Raw genomic sequence first — 24,581 nt, forward strand, 5'->3', positions numbered from 1 at the left:
CACACCTGTGCAATGGGGGAACCACTACCAGGGCACACCTGTGGAGCAGGGGAACCACCAGCAGGGCGCGCATGTGGAGCAGGGGAACCACCAGCAGGGGGCGCATGTGGAGCAGGGGAACCGCCAGCAGGGGGCGCCTGTGGAGCAGGGGAACCGCCAGCAGGGGGCGCCTGTGGAGCAGGGGAACCACCAGCAGGGGTACCTGTGGAGCAGGGGAACCGCCAGCAGGGGGGGGCCTGTGGAGCAGGGGAACCGCCAGCAGGGGGCGCCTGTGGAGCAGGGGAACCGCCAGCAGGGGGCGCCTGTGGAGCAGGGGAACCGCCAGCAGGGGGCGCCTGTGGAGCAGGGGAACCGCCAGCAGGGGGCGCCTGTGGAGCAGGGGAACCGCCAGCAGGGGGCGCCTGTGGAGCAGGGGAACCGCCAGCAGGGGTCGCCTGTGGAGCAGGGGAACCGCCAGCAGGGGGCGCCTGTGGATCAGGGGAACCGCCAGCAGGGGGCGCCTGTGGAGCAGGGGAACCACCAGCAGGGGGCGCCTGTGGAGCAGGAGCTTTCCTTGTTATTTCTCAAGTAAGGAAGCAGAACACCTGGATGTGGCCTTGGCGTTGAGAGTCACGGAGGCGAGGTAACAGACGCGGAGGACGCAGGGCTTATAAACACTGTCCACATCAGGGTGACAGAGGATCTGAGCATGGTGGATTCCACTAGGAAGGGGTCCTGGAACCCATTCCCTGGTGGCACTGAGGACTGGACTTTGAAATGTAAGCACATGTGCGCGCAGTGGGGAGACAGCGTCTATTAAAATGAAGGTTAAGTTTAAATTCGCACGATCGTCAGGTACGCAAATCTGAAATCTGCGGGGCAGGCTGGAGCGCCAGGGAGGAGCTGGTGCTGCACAACTGCTTCCTCCTCCAGAGACCTCAGTCTTTCCGCTAAGGCCTTCGACTGATCGCACAAGGCCCACCCCACAATGGCGGGTCAGCAAAGTCGGCTAGTTTAATGTTAGTCCGTCTCACAGAACACCTCCACAGCGATACCTATGGTACTGTTGGGTCAAATGTCCAGGGACCGACGCCTGTTGAGTTGCCACAGGAAACTGACTTCCTTTCTCGTGAGGACGAGCAGCAGAGCCCCAACAGATCTCAGGCCAGTCACGCTACCCGCTGCCCGGGCGTCCCACCCTGGTGTGCAGTGGGGCCTTCTCAAGGGCTCAGAACTGACCAGCACAAGGGAGGCCGGGCAGTGGTTCCCAGGGCCGACTGCCTGCTCGGCCGCTCCTCTGCACCCCTGACTGAGTGGACAGGACAGGCCATGTCCCCCCAGGAGTGGTGGCAGGAGGTGACAGTGGCATTGAGAATGGTGGCAGTTCCTGTGCAGGCCGAGCTAGGGAGCCGGCTCCACTGGTCTCTGTGCCCTCCTGGACCTTCTCCACCCTGCCCAGAAGCCCTGATGCCAGGCCAGCCCTGAGGCTCCCCCCGCTGACCTGCAGACTGCCAGGGCTCAGCCACGCAGGGGCCAGTCCTTGCCAGGGCCCCGTGGCTCAGCGCTCCCCGCTGCTGTTCGCCCTGCGCTGGCCCTTCCCCCCCACACCTGCACTGGCCACCCAGGTTCCCTGGGCGCGGTCAGCTGGCCTCTGCTTCCTGCCAGGCTGCACGGACACCTCCCCAGCCCAGGGAGCGAGGTGGGACAGCGAGACACCCCTGTGCCCTGGTCACCTCCCCGCAGGAAGCCCTGTGCCAGCCCCGGGGTTGGAGGAGCCTGAGCTCAGGACTCCCCACGGGCGCCCGCCCACAGCCCAGGGGCCGGGTCCGGGCAGCCGCGGCCTTCCGGGCGTACCTGGTGGATCTCCTGCCAGCCGTTCTCGTCCCTGCAGCACACGGAGGCGCGCTCATGCAGCAGGAGCTCGCAGCAGTAGGGGTCCCCACCCACGATGGCCGTGTGGTACAGCGGCGTGAGGCCGTAGCTGTCCTTGTAGTCAGGGGAGGCCCCGAGCTCCAGGAGAGTCTGGAAAAGGCCCGGTGCGGTCAGTGCGTCCCACGCCTTCTGCGCAGGGTGAAAGCGTCCGAGAGCAGGGACCAGCCTCCCGCAGGCCAGTGGACAGGGCCCGCGTTCCCGCAGCGAGGGGCCTGGTCCAGCCGAAAGGGGACGGGTAGGCGTCTCCCTGCCTGCAGCCCACCTGCCTAGGGGACAGAGAGGTCACGCTCCTCAACACACAGGGCAGGGTGGCAGGCCTGGCAGTCAGTGGGGGGCACTGAGAAGATGAGGGCTGGGTGTCCAAGACAATGGTCACCACAGCTGACCTGGGTCAGCACAGGAGCAGCTCTCACCCTGCTCCTGCGCCCTCCTGCCCCCCGCCACGCACAGGGAGAGGAAGGAGAGGCTTCCGGGGCCTCTAAAGGGGCAAGACCCACCCACTCCCCGGCACCCACTGGGCACCCTTCTCTGTGGAGGAGCTCCACCTCTGTCCTGGGCAGCGGTGTCCTGCGGGGGCACAGGGCCTCCAGGGAAGGCTGCGCTGGACTATGTGACCTGGAATAGGACACGTGACCTCCGTGAGCCCCGAGGGCAGTGAGCCACCGGAGTGTCCGGAAGCCCACAGGAGGGGGCAGCTGAGAGGACACTCGTAGGAGGCTGCGAGAGAAGCCCCTGCCCCAGGGTCAGCGGCAGGGCCGGCCGTGTCCCTCTCCCCAGGGCTGTGATGGAGAACCGGCCAGGGGCATCCGGGTGCTGTCCTGTCGGGTGGGGTGGCGAGGGTGGGACACCGGAGGAGGACGAGGGCACAGCATACCCTTCCTGGCTCCCTCCCCACGCCCTGTGGCGGGCCGAGCGAGGGCTCAGTGTCCACTGGGTGGTGGCCCTCACAGGGACGTTGCCTTTCGGTCCTGTCTCATGGGTTACAAACACAGCCCTAAAAGGGCGGGGCCAAGCGGGGAGGGCAGGAGGCCTGGACACTGCTGTTGTCCCAGGGGACAGGAGCCGCAGTCCTTGGGTGGCTCCTGCGGGGAGGCCACGGGGCAGCCACAGGGCCTACACGGGATGGCCCCCAGACAGGCTGAGTACCTTCAGGGCGGCTTGGTTCCGGGTGCGGGCGGCCTTGTGCAGGGCGGTCATCCCGTCTCTGGCGCGGAAGTCCAGGTGAGCCCCGCCGTTCCTGAGAGCTTTGATGACCTCTGTGGAGCCGTCCAGCTGGGCCGCCAGGGTCAGGGGAGTCTCTGTGGGACCCAGACACACGCACTTTAGCGCCCACACGTGGGCAAGGCAGAGAGCCCCAAGCCCAGCCTTGCTCCATCGCCTGGAACTTGGGGACTTGAAGAACGGACCCCAGGTGTCACGCCCAGCCCCTGGCCAGCCTCACGTCCAGCAGTCAGGTGGCCCAGGCAGCCCTGGGCCCGGACAGTGACAGCGACGAGGCCCCAGGCACCCATCCAGCTGGGCAGAGGGGCCCTCACCCCGGCAATGCCAGGCTGCACGGGGTGGGGCAGAAGCCCGGGAGGAGGGTGAGGTCTGCCTCCTGGGGACAAGGGTTGCCAAGGGTCCCCACCCTCCAGATGGCCCGTGGCTCAGTGCCTGTGGGGACACTTCTGTCACTCCTCATCCTCCTCACGCGCCCTCTGCTGAGACGTGCGCCGTGGTGGGTAATACAACATGGGGAAAGGGCAGGGCTCGCGGACACCGCGGGCTCCTGTGACCCAGAAAGCCCACAGCCAAGAGCCGCTGTCTTCGGGCAGCTGGAGGCGGACCCCCCACCCAGGCCCCTGGCCCTCGTCCTGAGACAGTCTATTCTGAACCCTGGTTCATTTATGCAGGAGGGTCCCTCTGTCCTGCCTACATCTCTCACCCTCAGCCACAGCTCGGCCGCCTGCGGCTTCCTGGTGGGTGCCACAACCCTCTCTGCAGACCTCCCCCAGCTAAGGGGACGCGCACACCACACCCTGGCTCCTGACGAACGGCTGGCTCCCCACTCCCCATCACGCGCAAGGTCCCAGGAGGGCCACCGAGCACGTGACGCGTAGCCATGGGGCGGGGTTCCTAAAGAAAAACAGGAAGTTTCCAGGACACCTAAGGGACTTCAGTGACCTGGGATGTTGCCTGCATAGGCCTGGCCTGGCGAGGGGTGGCGGGACCCGGCCAGCTGGGAAGGGGGCTCTGTGTGTGCAGTCAGCCCCGACCTCCGCTGGCGGCTGCTCCGCGGCCTCCCAGGTGGGCGCAGGATATCTGGAGGCTTCTGGGAGGCCCCTCCTTGGAGCTGGTGGGCGAGGGCAGGGTGGGTCCTGGAAGGACGTGAAAGGACTGGGTGGCCTGAAGGACTTAGTGAGTGTCTCCACCTGAGCTTGTGCTGAGAGCCAGAGCCAAGTAGGAATGACGCATGGCAATTTCCTGGTCAGCCTACCCCATGTTGCTTAGAGGAGGACTCTCCATTGTGGAAATGGGCTTGCCTTGGACCCAGGTCATTTGCAGTGACATTGCATGAATGTTTGAGAAAGGTGACCCTGCTCAAGGACCAGGGCGGATCCGGGTTTAGGGAGCCATTAATAATGAGATGGTTATTATGGGACGTGCTCAATCAGGGATTCCTCAATTGTCCGCTTTGCCAAAAACCTGGTATGTTTTAGCTATAGATATTAAAGATTGTTTTTTTTTTTTTCAATTCCAATTCATCCTGAGGATAGTCCACGTTTTGCATTTACTATCCCTGCACTGAATCATGAAGGTCCTGATCAGAGATATGAATGGAAAGTACTCCTTCAAGGGATGGCTAACAGCCCAACTATGTGTCAAACTTATGTTAACAAAGCAATCCAGCCACTTAGAAATCAAAATCCTGAACTACAAATATTTCACTATTTGGATGATGTATTATTAGCACATAAAGATAAAAACACATTGCTAGAATGTTATGCCATGCTTACAAACTTATTAAAAAATTATAATCTAGAGATAGCAATAGATAAAGTACAATTAAATTTTCCAATTAATTATCTAGGAGTTCTATTATCCTCAACCATGGTCCGTCCACCAAAAATTCAAATACGAGTAGACCAACTCAAATCACTTAACGACTTTCAAAAGTTATTAGGAGACATAAATTGGATAAGGCCTTATCTAGGCATACCAACAGGAGAGTTGGGACCTTTATTTGATATCCTAAAAGGTCCATCAGATCCAAATTCACCCCGAATGTTAACTCCTAAAGCAAGAAAGGCATTAAAAATTATTGAAGCATATATGGAAAATATGCATTTGGATAGAATTGATATAAGTTTGCCTTTATTATTTATTGTACTACCAATAAAAAATATTCCTACAGGAGTATTTTGGCAAGAAGGTCCATTATTATGGATACATTTATCTTATTCTCCTAATACTATTCTTACTAGATATCCTGAGGCTGTAGGACAATTAATACTCAAAGGAATAAAAGCAGCAAAGGGAGTGTTTGGAATTTCTCCCAATAAAATTATTACTCCATACACTATGGATCAAATTGATGAGTTAGCTAATGAGTTAAATACTTGGGCAATAATCATGTGCAAATCTAATGTTTCATTTGATAATCACTTACCATCTAATCCTTTGTTGTCTTTTTGGTCCTCACATCCTGAAGTTTTTCCAAAAATGACAAGAAAAACCCCTATCATGAATGCTCCAAATATATTCACTGATGGGTCAAATAATGTCACAGCAGCAGTAGTTACCCCTGATCAAACTTTTACATTTTTAGTACCCAAACAATCAGCTCAACAGGTAGAGCTTAATGCAGTATTACAAGCTTTTGTGATGTTTAAAGATTCTGTATTTAATTTATTTTCCGATAGTCACTATATAGTTAATGCTATAGTATCCCTTGAAGATGCTGGTAGGATTTCTCCTTCCTCTACTGTTTTCTCTTTGCTTTCCACTATACCAAGTCTAATCTGGGAAGAAAAGATCCATTCTTTATAGGACATATCAGGGCACATACAGGATTGCCTGGAGCTCTTAGTTTGGGCAATGAATTAGCAGATAAATCTACACATGACACACATATTTTCTCTGAAATAGAAGAAGCTACAAATTTTCATAAAAGGTTCCATGTCAATGCGAATACTTTACAAAAGCATTTTAAAATAACTAAGGAACAAGCCAGACATATAATAAAACAATGTCAAAATTGTGTGACCTTTTTACCACAAGTTAATCTTGGAGTCAATCCTAGAGGACTGATACCTAACCATATTTGGCAGATGGATGTCACACACTTGCCAGAATTTGGAAAATTAAAATATTTGCATGTTACAGTTGATACTTCTTCCGGATTTTTGATGGGCTCCCTTCATGCCGGAGAAAAAAATTAAAGATGTTATAGTTCATTGCTTACAAAATTTTGCCACTGTGGGCGTTCCAAAACAGTTAAAAACAGATAATGGTCCTGGTTATACCTCTACCTCTTTTAAACAATTTTGCTCATCATTTGATATTACTCATATAACAGGAATCCCATACAATCCACAGGGACAAGGCATAGTTGAAAGAGCTCATCAAACTATTAAAACGTACTTATTAAAGCAAAAAGAGGGAATTGGTAAGGGGTATATATCCCCCAAAGATAAACTTAAAATAACCCTTTTTACTCTAAACTTTTTAAATTTGGATTCATCAGGACTTAGTGCTGCGGAAAGACATATGTATCCAAAAAATGTACATAAGCCCAAGGTACTTTGGAAAGATATTCTAACAGGACAATGGAAAGGTCCTGACCCAGTGATTGTCTGGAGTCGGGGTTCTGTTTGTGTGTTTCTACAGGGAGAACAGCAGCCGATTTGGATTCCAGAGAGACTAACCAAAGCAATTTCTACAGACCAAAAAGAAGATGATTTGACTCAAATCCATAACAGCTGATATCCAGAACTCCAGCTGGGCTATTCTTACATCTGCAACAGTGATTAACCAGGATGCTTTTTTCAATATCTATGTTATTATTGCATTTTCCCACATCATAAAGTTCTATTTTATTTTTTGAGCTCATACAGACCTAGGTTAATGTTTTTCTGATCAATTTTATTTTTTGACTGTGGAGTTTTTAAACATTGCAATGGAGATTTCACCTAGGTAAAGCTACAAGGCCTTTACTATTGTCTTATGTGTTGTATGTTATGTGTGCCCACTTCTGTTTTGTGTTGTATGTCTGTGTGTGCGTATGTTCGTATTTCATATATGAGGAGCGCTCATGAAAAAATGGATCCGAATTTTTTTATTCACGTGATTTAAATAGTTTAATTTAAATTAGGTAAAAGCTGTTAAGGATTGTTTTTAAAGGAGGTTAACAGATCTGTTTGTTTACTTTCACCTTTCCTTTTCATTATATTTAATAATTCTGTACAGATAAGGTCTCTTTAGCATCATTGCCAGAATTCCTATCTTCATCCCAGTGCCAGTGAAGACAAAGATAAAACCAAACTACAGCTTCTATGATAGCTATCACAGTAAACTGTATAAACTGATGCATCAATGAATATAACTCAACAAGTGATGCTCAATCAAGGAGTCGATTTACTTTGGGAGGAAATGGACATATTGATAGACTCCTCCGCTTTGAACTGCTTGCAGATGCCTGGACTATGTATCACTTGTATATATTGTGAACTATCGTTTGGTGCAGTGAATTGTGGAAGTGCTGGCATATCTTTGCTGATGGTGTCACCAGTGATGCAATTTTTCCAAAGGAGCCGTCAATTGGCTTGGTGTCGTGGCATTTCTGTATCCTCCTCCCTTCTGCTAGTGATGGTCTAAAATTTGGGGGCCAACAGAGGTGAGGCAAAGAACCTCACCCCCCGACTGGTGCATAGGCCTATCCACAAGTATGGCTGTATGCTGGACCGGCAGTCAGTGACGGGTATGATCCAATTGCAGTGGTATTAACCTAAGACAGGAGGCTGACGCCTAGAGGTCAGTTCATCCGATGACGGGTAAGGACCATATGTTGAATTGGACAACCTACCAGGCACGGTCCCTAAGCCAGATTGCTTGTTGTTTAATTAATCAGAAGGGGGGAGATGCTGAGAGCCATAGCCAAGTAGGAATGATGCATGGCAATTTCTTTGTCAGCCTACCCCATGTTGCTTAGAGGGAGGACTCTCCATTGTGGAAATGGGCTTGCCTTGGACCCAGGTCATTTGCAGTGACATTGCATGAATGTTTGAGAAAGGTGACCCTGCTCAAGGACCAGGGTGGATCGGGGTTTAGGGAGGATCCTGCTGGATTAGGGTGGGTCCAGGGTTAGGGAGTATCCTGCTGGGAATAGGGAGTATCCTGCTGCCTCAGGCACGCTCCTTGATTTCTCGCGGGATTCAGAGAGTATTTGGGATGCAGAGCCTGGTGGAGGTGTGGATTTTCCCCAGAACGTGCGTGTAGAGTGCCGGTGAGAGTTTGGGAATAAAGAATTGCTGTTTGAACCTACAAGGCTGTGAGTGGCTTGTGATTTTGTGCCCAGCCAGACTGCGGCAAGCTTGGGGCCAGACGGGCCCTCGGGACAGGTAGGGTTTCTCTTGTGTCTGGCTGAGGGCACCGTCCTGTCAAAAGCGAGAAGGTCCAATCTAGGGGACGTCTCACGCGGTACCGTCCGAGGACAGCCTTGTTCTGTACTTGGGGACACGGTCTCGGAGCCCTCCCAGGTCATGTCAAGGCCAGGCTGGAGCCACAGGGACAGCCCCACCACAGGCCCCCATCCCCCGTCAGACAGTGCTGGGCACATCTCTGAGCCCAACAAGCAGGGTAGGGAGGACCGTCCCCAGGTGGAAGGAACAGGACTGTGGGTGACACCCTGCCGTCAAGCACTGAGGTTCCAGAAGCCTCCTCAAATGACATTCCAGACTGGCCACATTCAGCTCTGGCCAGGACCCCCCTGGCCTGGTCAGCAGAGCGCCATTTGTGGCCCTGGCTTAGGTGGCACGTTTGCAGAGGGGATGTCCAGGGAGGGGATGTCCAGTGAGGCTCCACCTTTGGGGCCGATGGACAAACCTCAGGAAGACGCTGGCCAATCAGCTGTGAGCTGCAGCATCGTGGGGCTGCAGGGTCTCACGCCAGGGACACGCCACGGCTCTCTAATGAGTGTGGAAACCTCGCGGCTCTGCCACTCGAGGCTCTGCCCGCGCTCCTGGGCTTTCACGTGCTGCAGGCGCTACGGCTTAACCTCGTATCTGACACTCACTACGAACCCTCAGGAGCGACTCCGTCCCCCTCCACGTGGACAGGGGAGAAGGATCTGCAATGTTGGGAGATGACCTTGAAGACCCGCGTACTTCCAGGGTCCAGGCACTTCCAGGGCGTGCTTCAAAGGCACCAGCGGGCAGTGGGGCCCCGCAGCACAGCCAGAGGGCAGCCACGGCCTCCGTCTTGGCAGGACTTGAGTGATGCGGGCAGCCGGGTAGGTGGGCAGCCGGGCAGGGAGAGGACTCACAACAGCCTCCAGCAGGCGCCAAGCAGGGGCTGGGGGCGGGAGCCCCCTGTGTGTCCCGTGAGCAGCCAAGGGAGGAGGAAGCAGGGGCAGAGACCCCACAGCCACACCAGGCAGCCGCTGTGGCATAATGACAGGGAGGGACCCCGGCTGGGGAGCAGAACGTGAGGGCAACTCGTGCCGTCCAAACACAGGGAACCGCGTGGCGGGGCGTCCCGAGTGTTGGGTCAGCTGACCCGACCAGCCACGGACTGGAAATGCCAAAGCAATGCGACCATTAGAATAACGGGATCGCGGACCGCAGAACAGAGCAGCCGCGGCACATGCCCAGACACAAGCCCACGTCCACGGAGGATGCACGGCTCCTGCAAAGGCTGCACCCGGCACAGAGGGCGCCGAGCACCCTGGGGGCTTGGTGCCTGTGCAGACCTGGGACAGTTCCTGGGGGCAGGCGAGGTAGCCACAGGAGAGAACATCCCTGGGCCACTGGCCACTAAGCCGTCAGAGAAACAGTGACGCCCGAGCAGGCGCCCGCAGGAACTCAGCTCTGCCCGGCCGCTGCACCTTGGGGAGGCGCTGACCCGCCCGCAAGGGTGGCTGTGGGTCGGAGTCCCTTCCACAGAGCGCGGCAGGGAAGGGCGAGAAACCAGGCGCCTTACAGGGAGATCCCCGCAGGAGCCACCCCCAAAGGAGAGCGAGGTGGACTCAGAGGCAGGACCCGCCGACAGCCTGCCCCTCAGGACAGGTCACTGTGATCGTCCCCAGCCTCAGTGCCTCTGGCCGTCCTCAAACCTCTTGAGGCCATCGGGACCCAGGAAGCTCTGGGAAGCTGTCCAGATACGGGAGCCACGCAGAGGCGATGGCGGAGGGCACCCGGGGCAGAGTGGGAAAGGAGGAAATGCGGATGGAGCGTGGGCTCAGGAACAGCAAGCAGCTGGTACCGGCTCTGACGAGCAGGCACGGCACCAGCCTGAGGTCGGGGAGTGCCAGGGAGCGGGGTGCCAGGGAGCAGGGTATCGGGGAGTGGGGTGCTGGGGAGCTGGGTCCCAGGGAGCAGGGTGCTGGGAAGCGGGGTGCCAGGGAGCAGGGTACCAGGGAGTGGGGTGCTGGGGAGCTGGGTCCTGGAGAGCTGGGTGCTGGGAAGCGGGGTGTCAGGGAGCAGGGTACCGGGGAATGGGGTGCTGGGGAGCTGGGTCCTGGAGAGCTGGGTGCTGGGGAGCAGGGTGCTGGGAAGCGGGGTGCCAGGGAGCAGGGTACCAGGGAGTGGGGTGCTGGGGAGCAGGGTCCCGGGGGCGGGGTGCCGGGGAGCAGGGTGCCAGCAGGAGACTCTGCTCTGTCCCTGGGAACCTGTGGTTAAAAGCTGTCCTGAAAGTCAGTCTATTTCAGAAAACCTCAAGGCTCTCCCTCGGGTGACGGCGTGACGGGAAGGAGCTGCTGCCCAGCCCGAGGGGAGATGTTGGGGAAAGGTGCCAAGTCCTGTCCAGGGTGGACCGAGAGCCCGTAAGACCCGGCAGAAGGAAAGCACACCCCCAATGAAGAGGTGGGTGGAGACACCCCTCTCGTGGCACAGGGGCACCTCCCCAGTGAAAATCCACAGGAGCCCGGGGAAGGACGCTCCCGTCCTGTGTCACCAGGGCTGATTAAAATGACACGCACTACACAGTCAGAGGTGCCACGTTGGAAACAGGGCCAGGCCCGGGTGCTGGTGAGGGTGGGGCAGGGCACACGCTGTCCTCGCAGGCAGTGGGTCGGATGGACAGTCCCCGAGGCACAGGCCAGTGACGGTGCCCGAGATGTTGCCCCACGTGAGGTGACAGTGAACGTGATGGTGGCTTTATTCAGAGCTTACCAGGCCACCGTGCCCGACCTGATCCGTGGGTGGCTGGAGGAGACCCTGGTGCACACAGGCGCAAATCCTGCAAAACCCCAGGCACACGGCACCAAGAGCGAGCCCCAACTAACCCGGGCCAGTCACAAGGATGACCCCCCCCACCCGCGCCAGCGCCAGGAATCCATATGGGACACAGGACGGGCCACCTGGGTGCTGTCCACACTTCCTGCTGGATTTTCCCACAAACCCAAAGCTGGTGTTGAGCCCGACCCCAGCTCGCTCCCGTGGACTGGCCCGCGCCTGGGCCTGGCCTGGCCTCGCCTACCTGCTTCCATGGCCCATCTCGCCTATTGGCGCGTCTTGTCTTGCGTGGGCGCGTCCACCTTCGTGAGTCACCGTGTCCCTCCCGAGCCCAGCAGGGTGTGACCAAGAACACTCCTGAAATAACTGGACGCGGTCCCTGGGCTCTCACTCGAAAACAGGGCCCCCTTGATCAGGAACCGCACTGACAAGCCACTGTCCCCAGTGCTCCCTGGAGGCCGGGAGCGTGAGGATCCTTCATTTGCAAGAGTGGTTTGTGTCCCCTCAAGTCCCACCCACGCGCCCAGTGCTGTTCTTCACGCAGAATTAAAAACAGTGATTCATCCAGGGCCACGGGGCAGCGGGACAAGGACGTCAGTCACACACCCAGCCGGGCCCCTGTGTCTCCGCGCCACCATGTGCCCTGTGAACGGGTTCCATGGTCTGCGAAGCCTTCTAAGCGGGCCGTGCGGGAGCGGGCAGGGGCTCCCGGGGCTGGCCACAGCGACGCGCGGGTGCAGTGGGGCCTCTCAGCGGGAGCAGCTCGGCTCCCCGCAGCCTGACAGGCATCAGAGCGTCACCCCTGGAGAGCAGTTTAGCAGCTGGATGTCACACACTCGCTGCGGACCAGGCGGTGCTCTGAGAAACCCGCTGCGGTGGACATTCACCCCGGGGTCTGTCCCCCACGGAGGCAGGCAGCATCGGAGGGAGGCGCTCCTCCCCAGCGCTGTCGGCAAGCCCTTCACAGCAAGGAGGCAGCTGCACCCTCGGGCTGGGCCTGGTGACAGTCACATCCACCACGGGCAGCAGGCAGCGGCTGGTCACACGCGGCTAGGCTGTCACTGACGGGTCATTCTCCTGGGACTTAATTATCTCTGGCGCGTCCCTCCATCCAGAAGGGCTGCTTCCCCTGACTCGGGGATGGCGGCCAGGCCCAGACACTGGGGCATTTTGTGGTCTTGGGAAGGAAGCCGTTGGTGCCTTGTCCCCAACAGGAGCTGGACCTGCTGCCCCAGCCAGGACCACGGCCTGCCCAGCTGGCATGACAGGAGGAAGCAGGCCCTGGGGGTAAAGCCAAAGCTGCCCCGTCCTCATGGTGACAGGAGACTGCCGTGGCTCATGCTGCTGTGACACGGTCCCAGGCCCAGGGCGCTCCCTGGCTGCACATTGCCGCTCACAGCCCTGGAGGTGGGGCACAAGGCGAGGTGTTGGCTGACCCTGTGTGGGAGGCCGGTGTCCTGGTCCCCAGCCCCTTCTTCACGTCTGGTGGACAGGCAGAGCAGGGCCTTCAGGCTAGCACCAGGGTCACCCAGGAAGCCAGGACACGGGGTCACCTCCCAAAGCCAGCCCTGTCTCTCTCCATGGCCAGAACAGACAGGAATCGGCATCTGCTGAGACTCAGCTGATGCTGATGACGACTGGGAACCTCTATAAACCTGCAGGTGGCCCAGACCTGCAGGCTGGACCCAGAGGACTCGTCCTGGGCTCCTGTTTTCCTGCCTTATAGAGAAGACCACTGGATTTAGGAGAGGAGGAGACTGAAGTTCAGAGAGGCTCAGTGACCTGGTCTGCGCACAGCTGTTTGCAGAGACACTGGGGCTGAAGGCAGGTCTCCCTGAGGCTCTCCAGGGCCTGGTGCTGAGCTGGCTCCTGGGGCTCAGGACATGGTCCTGTGCTACTGCAGCCCTGGGTCCCAGCAGGGCAGCGTCCGCCACCTGCAGGAGTGGGTTTCAGGTGAAGCTGCATCAGGTGCACAGTGTGGGTGGGCGAGCCGTGAGGCCTGGCTTGTCTCCCGGGCGAGCGTGAGAGCACAAGCGCTCATCTCCCTTCCAGCGCCTTGTGACTGGGTGTGCTGCCTGCTACGTCCCGCGGGTGCCACAGGTCAGCTGTCCCTGAGGACGGCCAGGTGCTCTCTCCTCACTGCCCTCCTGGTCCTTCGTCCTCTGGCTCCACTGGCTCCTCCCCGGAGTCGGGGCTCCCCTTTGGGGCTCTCAGAGTTCAGCTTTGCCTCTAGAGGCTCCTCCTGCCCCGCCGCTGCTGACCGCGCCCAACGAGCACCTGCACGCGGTGTCCACTGCAGCTTCGCTCACGGCCACCAGGGCTGAAGCAAGCGACGCCTTCCCCGGGAGAGGGGAACCCAGGGTGTGCACCCTGCAGGGAGGCCACCCAGGACAGGGGGGGGCACCCAGGACAGGGGGAGGGCACCCAGGACAGGGGGGGGCACCCAGGACAGGGAGGGGCACCCAGGACGCGGGGGGGCACCCAGGACAGGGGAGGGCACCCAGGACAGGGGGGGGCACCCAGGACAGGGGGAGGGCACCCAGGACAGGGGGGGGCACCCAGGACAGGGAGGGGCACCCAGGACGCGGGGGGGCACCCAGGACAGGGGAGGGCACCCAGGACAGGGGGGGGCACCCAGGACAGGGGGGGCACCCAGGACAGGGGAGGATACCCAGGACAGGGGGGGGCACCCAGGACAGGGGGAGGGCACCCAGGACAGGGAAGGGCACCCAGGACGGGGGAGGGCACCCAGGACAGGGAAGGGCACCCAGGACGGGGGAGGGCACCCAGGACAGGGAAGGGCACCCAGGACAGGGGGGGGCACCCAGGACAGGGAAGGGCACCCAGGACGGGGGAGGGCACCCAGGACAGGGGGGGGCACCCAGGACAGGGGAGGGGCACCCAGGACAGGGGAGGATACCCAGGACAGGGGGGGGCACCCAGGACAGGGGGAGGGCACCCAGGACAGGGAAGGGCACCCAGGACGGGGGAGGGCACCCAGGACAGGGGGGGGCACCCAGGACAGGGAAGGGCACCCAGGACGGGGGAGGGCACCCAGGACAGGGGGGGGCACCCAGGACAGGGAGGACGGGGGAGGATACCCAGGACAGGGAAGGGCACCCAGGACGGGGGAGGGCACCCAGGACGGGGGAGGGGCACCCAGGACAGGGGAGGGCACCCAGGACAGGGAGGGGCACCCAGGACAGGGGAGGATACCCAGGACAGGGGAGGGCACCCAGGACAGGGGGGAGGCACCCAGGACAGGGAAGGGCACCCAGGACAGGGGGGGGCACCCAGGACAGGGGGGGCACCCAGGACAGGGGGAGGGCACCCAGGACAGGGGGGGGCACCCAGGACAGGGGGGAGGCACCCAGGACAGGGGGGGCACCCAGGACAGGGGGGGGCACCCAGGACAGGGAGGCCACCCAGGACAGGGGAGGGCACCCAGGACAGGGGGGGGCACCCAGGACAGGGGGGGGCACCCAGGACAGGGGGGGGCACCCAGGACAGGGGGAGGGCCACCCAGGACGGGGGAGGGCCACCCAGGACGGGGGGGAGGGCACCCAGGACAGGGGGGGGCACCCAGGACAGGGGGAGGCACCCAGGACGGGGGAGGGGCACCCAGGACGGGGGAGGGGCACCCAGGACAGGGGGGAGGGCACCCAGGACAGGGGGAGGGGCACCCAGGACAGGGGAGGGCACCCAGGACAGGGGGGGGCACCCAGGACAGGGAGGGGCACCCAGGACAGGGGAGGGGCACCCAGGACGGGGGAGGGGCACCCAGGACAGGGGGAGGGCACCCAGGACAGGGGGAGGGCACCCAGGACAGGGGGAGGGCACCCAGGACAGGGGGGGGCACCCAGGACGGGGGAGGGCACCCAGGACAGGGGGAGGGCACCCAGGACAGGGGGAGGGCACCCAGGACAGGGGGAGGGCACCCAGGACAGGGGGAGGGCACCCAGGACAGGGGGGGGCACCCAGGACGGGGAGGGCACCCAGGACAGGGGGGGGCACCCAGGACAGGGGGAGGGCACCCAGGACAGGGGGAGGGCACTCAGGACAGGGGGAGGGCACCCAGGACAGGGGGAGGGCACCCAGGACAGGGGGGGGCACCCAGGACAGGGGAGGGCACCCAGGACAGGGGAGGGCACCCAGGACAGGGGGAGGGCACCCAGGACAGGGGGAGGGCACCCAGGACAGGGAAGGGCACCCAGGACAGGGGGAGGGCACCCAGGACAGGGGGGGGCACCCAGGACAGGGGGGGCACCCAGGACAGGGGGAGGGCACCCAGGACAGGGGAGGGCAGGGCACCCAGGACAGGGGGGGGCACCCAGGACAGGGGGAGGGCACCCAGGACAGGGGGGGGCACCCAGGACAGGGGGAGGGCACCCAGGACAGGGGAGGATACCCAGGACAGGGGGGGGCACCCAGGACAGGGAAGGGCACCCAGGACAGGGGAGGGCACCCAGGACAGGGGGGGCACCCAGGACAGGGGGAGGGCACCCAGGACAGGGGGGAGGGCACCCAGGACAGGGGAGGGCACCCAGGACAGGGGAGGGCACCCAGGACAGGGGGAGGGCCACCCAGGACAGGGGAGGATACCCAGGACAGGGGGGGGCACCCAGGACAGGGAAGGGCACCCAGGACAGGGGAGGGCACCCAGGACAGGGGGAGGGCACCCAGGACAGGGGGAGGGCACCCAGGACAGGGGGAGGATACCCAGGACAGGGGGGGGCACCCAGGACAGGGGAGGGCACCCAGGACAGGGGAGGGCACCCAGGACAGGGGGAGGGCACCCAGGACAGGGGGAGGGCACCCAGGACAGGGGAGGGCACCCAGGACAGGGGGAGGATACCCAGGACAGGGGGGGGCACCCAGGACAGGGGGAGGGCACCCAGGACAGGGGGGGGGCACCCAGGACAGGGAGGGCACCCAGGACAGGGGGAGGGCACCCAGGACAGGGGGGGGCACCCAGGACAGGGGAGGGCACCCAGGACAGGGGAGGGGCACCCAGGACAGGGGGGCACCCAGGACAGGGGGAGGGCACCCAGGACAGGGGGAGGGCACCCAGGACAGGGGGAGGGCACCCAGGACAGGGGAGGGCACCCAGGACAGGGGGAGGATACCCAGGACAGGGGGGGGCACCCAGGACAGGGGGGGGCACCCAGGACAGGGGAGGGCACCCAGGACAGGGGGGGGCACCCAGGACAGGGGGAGGGCACCCAGGACAGGGGGAGGGCACCCAGGACAGGGGAGGGCACCCAGGACAGGGAAGGGCACCCAGGACAGGGAAGGGCACCCAGGACAGGGGGGGGCACCCAGGACAGGGGGAGGGCACCCAGGACAGGGGGAGGGCACCCAGGACAGGGGAGGGCACCCAGGACAGGGGGGGGCACCCAGGACAGGGAAGGGCACCCAGGACAGGGGGGGGCACCCAGGACAGGGGAGGGCACTCAGGACAGGGGGAGGGCACCCAGGACAGGGGGAGGGCACCCAGGACAGGGAAGGGCACCCAGGACAGGGGGGGGCACCCAGGACAGGGGGGGGCACCCAGGACAGGGGGAGGGCACCCAGGACAGGGGGGGGCACCCAGGACAGGGGGAGGGCACCCAGGACAGGGGGGGGCACCCAGGACAGGGGGAGGGCACCCAGGACAGGGGGAGGGCACCCAGGACAGGGGGAGGGCACCCAGGACAGGGAAGGGCACCCAGGACAGGGAAGGGCACCCAGGACAGGGGGGGGCACCCAGGACAGGGGGAGGGCACCCAGGACAGGGGGGGGCACCCAGGACAGGGGGAGGGCACCCAGGACAGGGGGGGGCACCCAGGACAGGGGGAGGGCACCCAGGACAGGGGAGGATACCCAGGACAGGGGGGGGGCACCCAGGACAGGGAAGGGCACCCAGGACAGGGGAGGGCACCCAGGACAGGGGGAGGGCAAGGCACCCAGCACAGGGGGAGGGCACCCAGGACAGGGGGAGGGCACCCAGGACAGGGGAGGGCACCCAGGACAGGGGGGAGGGCCACCCAGGACAGGGGAGGATACCCAGGACAGGGGGGGGCACCCAGGACAGGGAAGGGCACCCAGGACAGGGGAGGGCACCCAGGACAGGGGGAGGGCACCCAGGACAGGGGGAGGGCACCCAGGACAGGGGGAGGATACCCAGGACAGGGGGGGGCACCCAGGACAGGGGGAGGGCACCCAGGACAGGGGGAGGGCACCCAGGACAGGGGGAGGGCACCCAGGACAGGGGGAGGGCACCCAGGACAGGGGAGGGCACCCAGGACAGGGGGAGGATACCCAGGACAGGGGGGGGCACCCAGGACAGGGGGAGGGCACCCAGGACAGGGGGGGGGCACCCAGGACAGGGGAGGGCACCCAGGACAGGGGGAGGGCACCCAGGACAGGGGGGGGCACCCAGGACAGGGGAGGGCACCCAGGACAGGGGGAGGGGCACCCAGGACAGGGGGGGCACCCAGGACAGGGGGAGGGCACCCAGGACAGGGGAGGGCACCCAGGACAGGGGGAGGGCACCCAGGACAGGGGGAGGGCACCCAGGACAGGGGGAGGATACCCAGGACAGGGGGGGGCACCCAGGACAGGGGGGGGCACCCAGGACAGGGGGAGGGCACCCAGGACAGGGGGGGCACCCAGGACAGGGGAGGGCACCCAGGACAGGGGGAGGGCACCCAGGACAGGGGGAGGGCACCCAGGACAGGAAAGGGCACCCAGGACAGGAAAGGGCACCCAGGACAGGGGGGGGCACCCAGGACAGGGGGAGGGCACCCAGGACAGGGGGAGGGCACCCAGGACAGGGGGAGGGCACCCAGGACAGGGGGAGGGCACCCAGGACAGGGGGAGGGCACCCAGGACAGGGGGAGGATACCCAGGACAGGGGGAGGGCACCCAGGACAGGGGGAGGGCACCCAGGACAGGGGGAGGGCACCCAGGACAGGGGGAGGGCACCCAGGACAGGGGGAGGATACCCAGGACAGGGGGAGGGCACCCAGGACAGGGGGAGGGCACCCAGGACAGGGAAGGGCACCCAGGACAGGGAGGGGCACCCAGGACAGGGAGGGGCACCCAGGACGGGGGAGGGCACCCAGGACAGGGGGAGGGCACCCAGGACAGGGGGAGGGCACCCAGGACAGGGGGGGCACCCAGGACAGGGGGGGGGCACCCAGGACAGGGAGGGGCACCCAGGACGGGGGAGGGCACCCAGGACGGGGGAGGGCACCCAGGACGGGGGAGGGCACCCAGGACAGGGGAGGGCACCCAGGACAGGGGGAGGGCACCCAGGACAGGGGGAGGGCACCCAGGACAGGGAAGGGCACCCAGGACAGGGAAGGGCACCCAGGACGGGGGAGGGGCACCCAGGACAGGGGGAGGGCACCCAGGACAGGGGGAGGGCACCCAGGACAGGGGGAGGGCACCCAGGACAGGGAAGGGCACCCAGGACAGGGAAGGGCACCCAGGACGGGGGAGGGGCACCCAGGACAGGGGGAGGGCACCCAGGACAGGGGGAGGGCACCCAGGACAGGGGGAGGGCACCCAGGACAGGGGGGGGCACCCAGGACAGGGGGAGGGCACCCAGGACAGGGGGAGGGCACCCAGGACAGGGAAGGGCACCCAGGACAGGGGGAGGGCACCCAGGACAGGGGGAGGGCACCCAGGACAGGGGGAGGGCACCCAGGACAGGGGGAGGGCACCCAGGACAGGGGAGGGCACCCAGGACAGGGAAGGGCACCCAGGACGGGGGAGGGGCACCCAGGACAGGGGAGGGCACCCAGGACAGGGGGGGGGCACCCAGGACAGGGGAGGGCACCCAGGACAGGGGGAGGGCACCCAGGACAGGGGAGGGCACCCAGGACAGGGAAGGGCACCCAGGACGGGGGAGGGCACCCAGGACAGGGGGAGGGCACCCAGGACGGGGAAGGGCACCCAGGACGGGGGAGGGCACCCAGGACAGGGGGAGGGCACCCAGGACAGGGGGAGGGCACCCAGGACAGGGGAGGGCACCCAGGACAGGGGAGGGCACCCAGGACAGGGGGAGGGCACCCAGGACAGGGGGAGGGCACCCAGGACAGGGGGAGGGCACCCAGGACAGGGGGAGGGCACCCAGGACAGGGGGAGGGCACCCAGGACAGGGGAGGGCACCCAGGACAGGGGAGGGCACCCAGGACAGGGGAGGGCACCCAGGACAGGGGAGGGCACCCAGGATAGGGGGGGGCACCCAGGACAGGGGGAGGGCACCCAGGACAGGGGGAGGGCACCCAGGACAGGGGGAGGGCACCCAGGACAGGGGGAGGGCACCCAGGACAGGGGGGGCACCCAGGACAGGGGGAGGGCACCCAGGACAGGGGGAGGGCACCCAGGACAGGGGGAGGGCACCCAGGACAGGGGGAGGGCACCCAGGACAGGGGGAGGGCACCCAGGACAGGGAAGGGCACCCAGGACGGGGGAGGGGCACCCAGGACAGGGGGAGGGCACCCAGGACAGGGGGAGGGCACCCAGGACAGGGGGAGGGCACCCAGGACAGGGAAGGGCACCCAGGACAGGGAAGGGCACCCAGGACGGGGGAGGGGCACCCAGGACAGGGGGAGGGCACCCAGGACAGGGGGAGGGCACCCAGGACAGGGGGAGGGCACCCAGGACAGGGGGGGGCACCCAGGACAGGGGGAGGGCACCCAGGACAGGGGGAGGGCACCCAGGACAGGGAAGGGCACCCAGGACGGGGGAGGCACCCAGGACAGGGGAGGGCACCCAGGACAGGGGAGGGCACCCAGGACAGGGGAGGGGCACCCAGGACAGGGGGGGGCACCCAGGACAGGGGAGGGCACCCAGCACCCAAGGAGCAGAGAGACGGAGCCCAGGGGAGGCTGGGAACTTGAGAGCTCGCTGCTGCAGAGAAGCCAGCACCCAGGGCCAGCGCCGAGGGCCCCCGTCTTGGGACACCCAGGCCAGCGCTGAGGGCCCCTGTCTTGGGACACCCAGGGTTAGCGCTGAGGGCCCGGCCCGGGACACTCCATGGAGGAGACCCACGCAGCAGGGGGCAGTGGTGGTTGCCAAGGGTTACGCCCAGGGAGGGATGAACAAGGGGCACAGGGGATCCTTGGGGACCAGAGAGTACCCAGCACAACACTGTCACGGTGGCACCAGGACATGTGTCTGGACCCCCAGAATGTGCTGCCCCAGCGAGCCCTGGCGTGAGGCAGAGGGTCCTGTGGCTCAGTGGTGGCCCGTGGCCTGGCATTCGTGGGCCCTGGGTCAACCCCGTATTGCCAAGAAAGGTCACTGTGCCAGGTGCCAGGGCAGGGAACCGGGCGGTTCACACGAGAGCTCTCTCGCGGGGTCCGGTCTTCTCTGTATGGAAACCACATTCCTTCACACAGCGGGGGACGGGGCGTTCACGGCCACCGAAGCCCCAGGAGGGAAACCCACGGGAGGCCGCCTCTGCGACTCCCCGACTCCCCGAGAGCCCTGCTGTGACGGCCTTTAACACTGGAGACGGCCATTTCTGTCCCGACCAAACCCAGAGCACACCCAAGCCCCCTTCTGGGCCACACTAACTGTGGGGTGAGCCGGGTGCAGGCCGGTCTGCCCTCCCGCCTGCCCGCTGCTCTGGAGCCCAGAAGGCTCTCTGTGGGGGGCTCGGCAGGGATCAGGCAGAAGAGGAGCGTCTGCGCCCCCCACCCCGGGGTCTGCTCTTTCTCCCCGACCAGCCGGGCTGTCGTCATGGGGACACAGCGGCCCCTCAGCACCTCGGGGTTGCTCCCAGGACCCAGGGGCACCCAACCCACAGGTGCTCAGTTCCTTACAGCAGTCAGTGTTTGCGCAGAGAACCCAGGTGCATGCTCCCATGCAGCCAAGTCACCTGGGGCTACCCGTGGCACGGACCCCACGTGAAGACGTGCGGACAGCTGTCCACTGTACTGTTAGGGAGTACCGACCAGCAGGACACTCCACGTTCAGTCCAATGCGATGTTTGTCCAATACTTTCAGCCCCCAGCAGGTGGCCCTGAGGACGTGGACCAGAGAAGGGCGACTGAAGGTGACACTCCCTGCGTCGGCTGCTCAGGGCTCCCAGGTCACTGCGGCTCCCTGCTAGGGACGCACAGGCCTGCTTCTGTCTGGACTGTCCCTCCATCGCACTGGGGGGCACCTGCTCATGGCGCTCAGGGACCTCAGCTCGAGGGGCCCAACCTGTGACTGCAGGGTGAACCCCGGGCAGGGCCAAGAGAAGCGACCGTGCCCACCTGCTCAGGAGTTCAGGCTCTGTTCTCAGAAGTCCGTGTCCAGGTCTGGCCTGGACAACAGCCACGTCAAAAGCCTTAAAACCCAGGAGAACCAACACCAGGGAAGGAAGCCTTGGGAAGCCCAGCTCACAGAGGTCAGTGGCGGGAACAGAGGGACCATCCACGTGCAGCTGGACCCCTGTGTTGCCGACCAGGGCAAGGTGAGGAAGCTGGCCCACTGCCAGGCCCAGTGCCCCAGGGTGTCCAGCCATGAGGAGCCCAGGATGGACAGGTGAGCTGCCCCCTCCACACCAGTGGGAGCCACGCCCGAAGCTCAGCCCTGCAGAGGATCCAACAAGAGACACCCCGGCCGGCGGACGGTCATTGGCAAACGTCCCTGACGGCCCAAGTTCCCGCTCAGGAATCCGCTGTCCATCTCTTCCTACAGCCTGAGTGCTGGAAGCCACATCTCACTGAGTCCTCCGGCCACTGTGGGGACCTCCGAGTCCTCTCCACTCTCCACAGCCACCTCGTCCCTGCCTGCCAACGTCAGCTGGCGTCCACCGGTTCAGGGCTCCCCCTCCGGGGAGCGTGTCCCCACTCCAGGGGACGCTGGGCAACATCGCAAGGCACTTTTGGTGTCTCAAATCCAGTGGGTCAAGGCCAGGGTGCTGCTGGACACCCTCTGGCGCTCAGGACAGAACCCACAGCCAAGCCGGGTCCAGACCAGAGGTCAACAGACCCAGGCTGGGAAACCAGCCCTCGGGACTCTCCAGAGCCTCCGCCCGGTTCCCCAGAAATGCTTGACGCCCACAGGCCTTGAACTCAGTGTCCAACAGGGGATCGGGATGTCTGTGGGCACCAGTGCCAGGAGGCCCACACCAGAGGGGCACACACGCAGCTGGTGACGTCACCCCCAGGGCAGGCCGCCCGCAACAGCTCCAAGTGCGGGCGTCTCCGCCCACCCACTCGCTCGTCCACTGTCACGACCAGGCATTTCCTGCTGCCCACAGCACACCAGAGGCCAGGACAGGCTCAGCCCCAAGGCCGGGAAGTCGGAGGGGCAACGACACACTCCCAGAGTCCAGCAAGACCAGGGACGACGCAGCCTGTGTCACCGGGACCCACCTCCAGTCTCCAGGTCATGGAAATTGGGATCCAGCCCTCGGTCCAGCAGCTTGGCCAGCTTCTCCACTGCCCGGTGCTGAGTGTGGTCCATGAACTTCTTCAGATTGGTCTGGGGAGAAGAGGAACAAAACAGAAACGTCTTTGTAAGAAGACGTCCCCTCACAGCAGGGGACGCGTTCCCCCGGGTGACTGGCCTCTTCTGCACAGGGCCACCGTGTCCAGGGCTCACTAAGTAGCGGAGCCCCAGAGCCAAGCCCAGGGTGCAGGTGGCCCACATCACCGTCGGGGCCCAGCTGAGTGTTGGAAGATCCCTGTGGAGCCGCGGCCATCCAGCACCACCATCTGAAGGCTGTGTCCCTCCTGCTTCACCCCAGGGAGCCTGGGCCCCCTGCAACGGCCTGGGGAGGTGACCGGGTCACAGGGCGGAGCCCTGGCAAACGGGACAAGCATCCTTACAAAAGAGACTCCAGGGAGCTCCCTGTCCCTTCCACAGGTGGCAGGCAGCCAGCGCTGCAGGACTGAACCTTGGGGTGCCCCAGGCACACGTCCCTGGCACCCTGACTCGGACACCCGTCCCCAGGGCCCCAGAGCCGTGAGAGGCCGTGAGTCAGCCAGGGCTCTGACAGCGTGGGACATGCCACGCCCTACGGAGCCAAGCGCCTTCACTGTTGAGGACCAATCACCAGGGGCACTTGCAAATGCCACCGCTCCTGGCGCTGCCCAGACCCCCGACTCCCCTGACCCAGGCTGAGGCTCTGCTCTGAAGAGCGGCTGCACCGCCCAGAGACAGGGCGGCCACTAGCTCAGGCCAGTCCCCTTCCAGGTCAGCAGGGGCCCAGGGGCAGGACAGCTCGCTGGGCCCCAGGTGAAGGGAGGCGTTCCCTCCTCACGTGGTCAGCAGGGTCACTGGCCCTGCCTGGGTGGGAGGGCCCTGGCCCACGCCTCGCGGTCTGCTCTGCCGGAGAGCCATGGCTTCCGGGCCTCGGCGGACAGCCTGGCTGCTGGGTCCCCTCTGCAGGATGTGGGACCCTCCTGACGGGGCCAGCGCTTATCCCGACACACACAGGAGGGAGCAGTGGTGTCTCCACCTGACACCCTGTCCCCTGGGCCTCTGCCACTGCTGGACCCACCTGGAGGCCTCTGCACATCCCAGGACTGGGACACATGCCCCCAACCTGGGATCCCCCGACGCCCAAGGGTCATCACGGTCTCCTCGGCTCCGTACCCATCAACGCTTGAGTTCAAAACACACTGACCCCCACAGGCCAGAGGGGGGCGGGGTAAACCAGAGGGACAGAGACCAGGGGAGGGGCCGCCACCCGGCCCTGGGAACTCCAGGGCCCAGCAGGGATCGTTCCAGAGGCCAAGCATCTGTGCTGTGCCAGAGGGTGGGTGGCCAGGACATCGAGGGCGACAGGAACGTGCCCATGGACAGGGAGCCAGGTGGAAGGGCGGCCACTGCACATCTGGACAAGTCAAGCACCAAAGGGAAACCGCCCGACAGATTGGACCCGGTAAGCGGATCAGAGCCCCCGGATCCCCTGATGGAAATGGGGAGCAAACAGGAGCAAGAGGCGCTGCTCCCCCTCCACGCCCCAGGCCCCGGCCTCCAGCACCAGGCAGCCTCCCGGGCTCCACAGCATGCTGACAAAGAGCAGTGTCCACGGTGCCAACGTGGCGTCTGCCCAGGAACCCACTGTCACTCAGCCAGGGACTGGGCCCTCAGGTGACCAGCTCCTTCCTCCCCTGCTGCTCACCTGGAAGTCCCCCCTGGTGTCTACCCATTGACCCAGGCTGACAGCACTCAGCACAACCCCTCCCTCCCCCACGCTGCACTCCAGACCCTCTTCCTCAGGGCTGCCCCTCCTGAGCCTCC

At 63.4% G+C, this 24,581-nt stretch overlaps 1 protein-coding gene across 6 annotated transcripts in view; it reads right to left on the reverse strand.

Moving 5' to 3' along the window:
* Shank2 (SH3 and multiple ankyrin repeat domains 2) overlaps positions 1-24,581 on the reverse strand; it is a 355,852-nt gene that overhangs the window by 309,342 nt on the left and 21,929 nt on the right. For all 6 annotated transcript variants that reach the window (XM_077108956.1, XM_077108955.1, XM_077108953.1 and 3 more), the window contains 3 exons: positions 22,706-22,814; positions 3,058-3,209; positions 1,834-2,001 (listed from right to left, as the gene is read on the reverse strand). In XM_077108956.1, the coding sequence (XP_076965071.1) occupies positions 1,834-2,001; positions 3,058-3,209; positions 22,706-22,814 (429 nt within the window). The remainder of the gene's footprint in view (positions 1-1,833; positions 2,002-3,057; positions 3,210-22,705; positions 22,815-24,581) is intronic.

The sequence above is a fragment of the Callospermophilus lateralis genome, chromosome 2 (assembly GCF_048772815.1).
Source record: "Callospermophilus lateralis isolate mCalLat2 chromosome 2, mCalLat2.hap1, whole genome shotgun sequence".
Lineage (NCBI taxonomy): Eukaryota > Metazoa > Chordata > Mammalia > Rodentia > Sciuridae > Callospermophilus > Callospermophilus lateralis.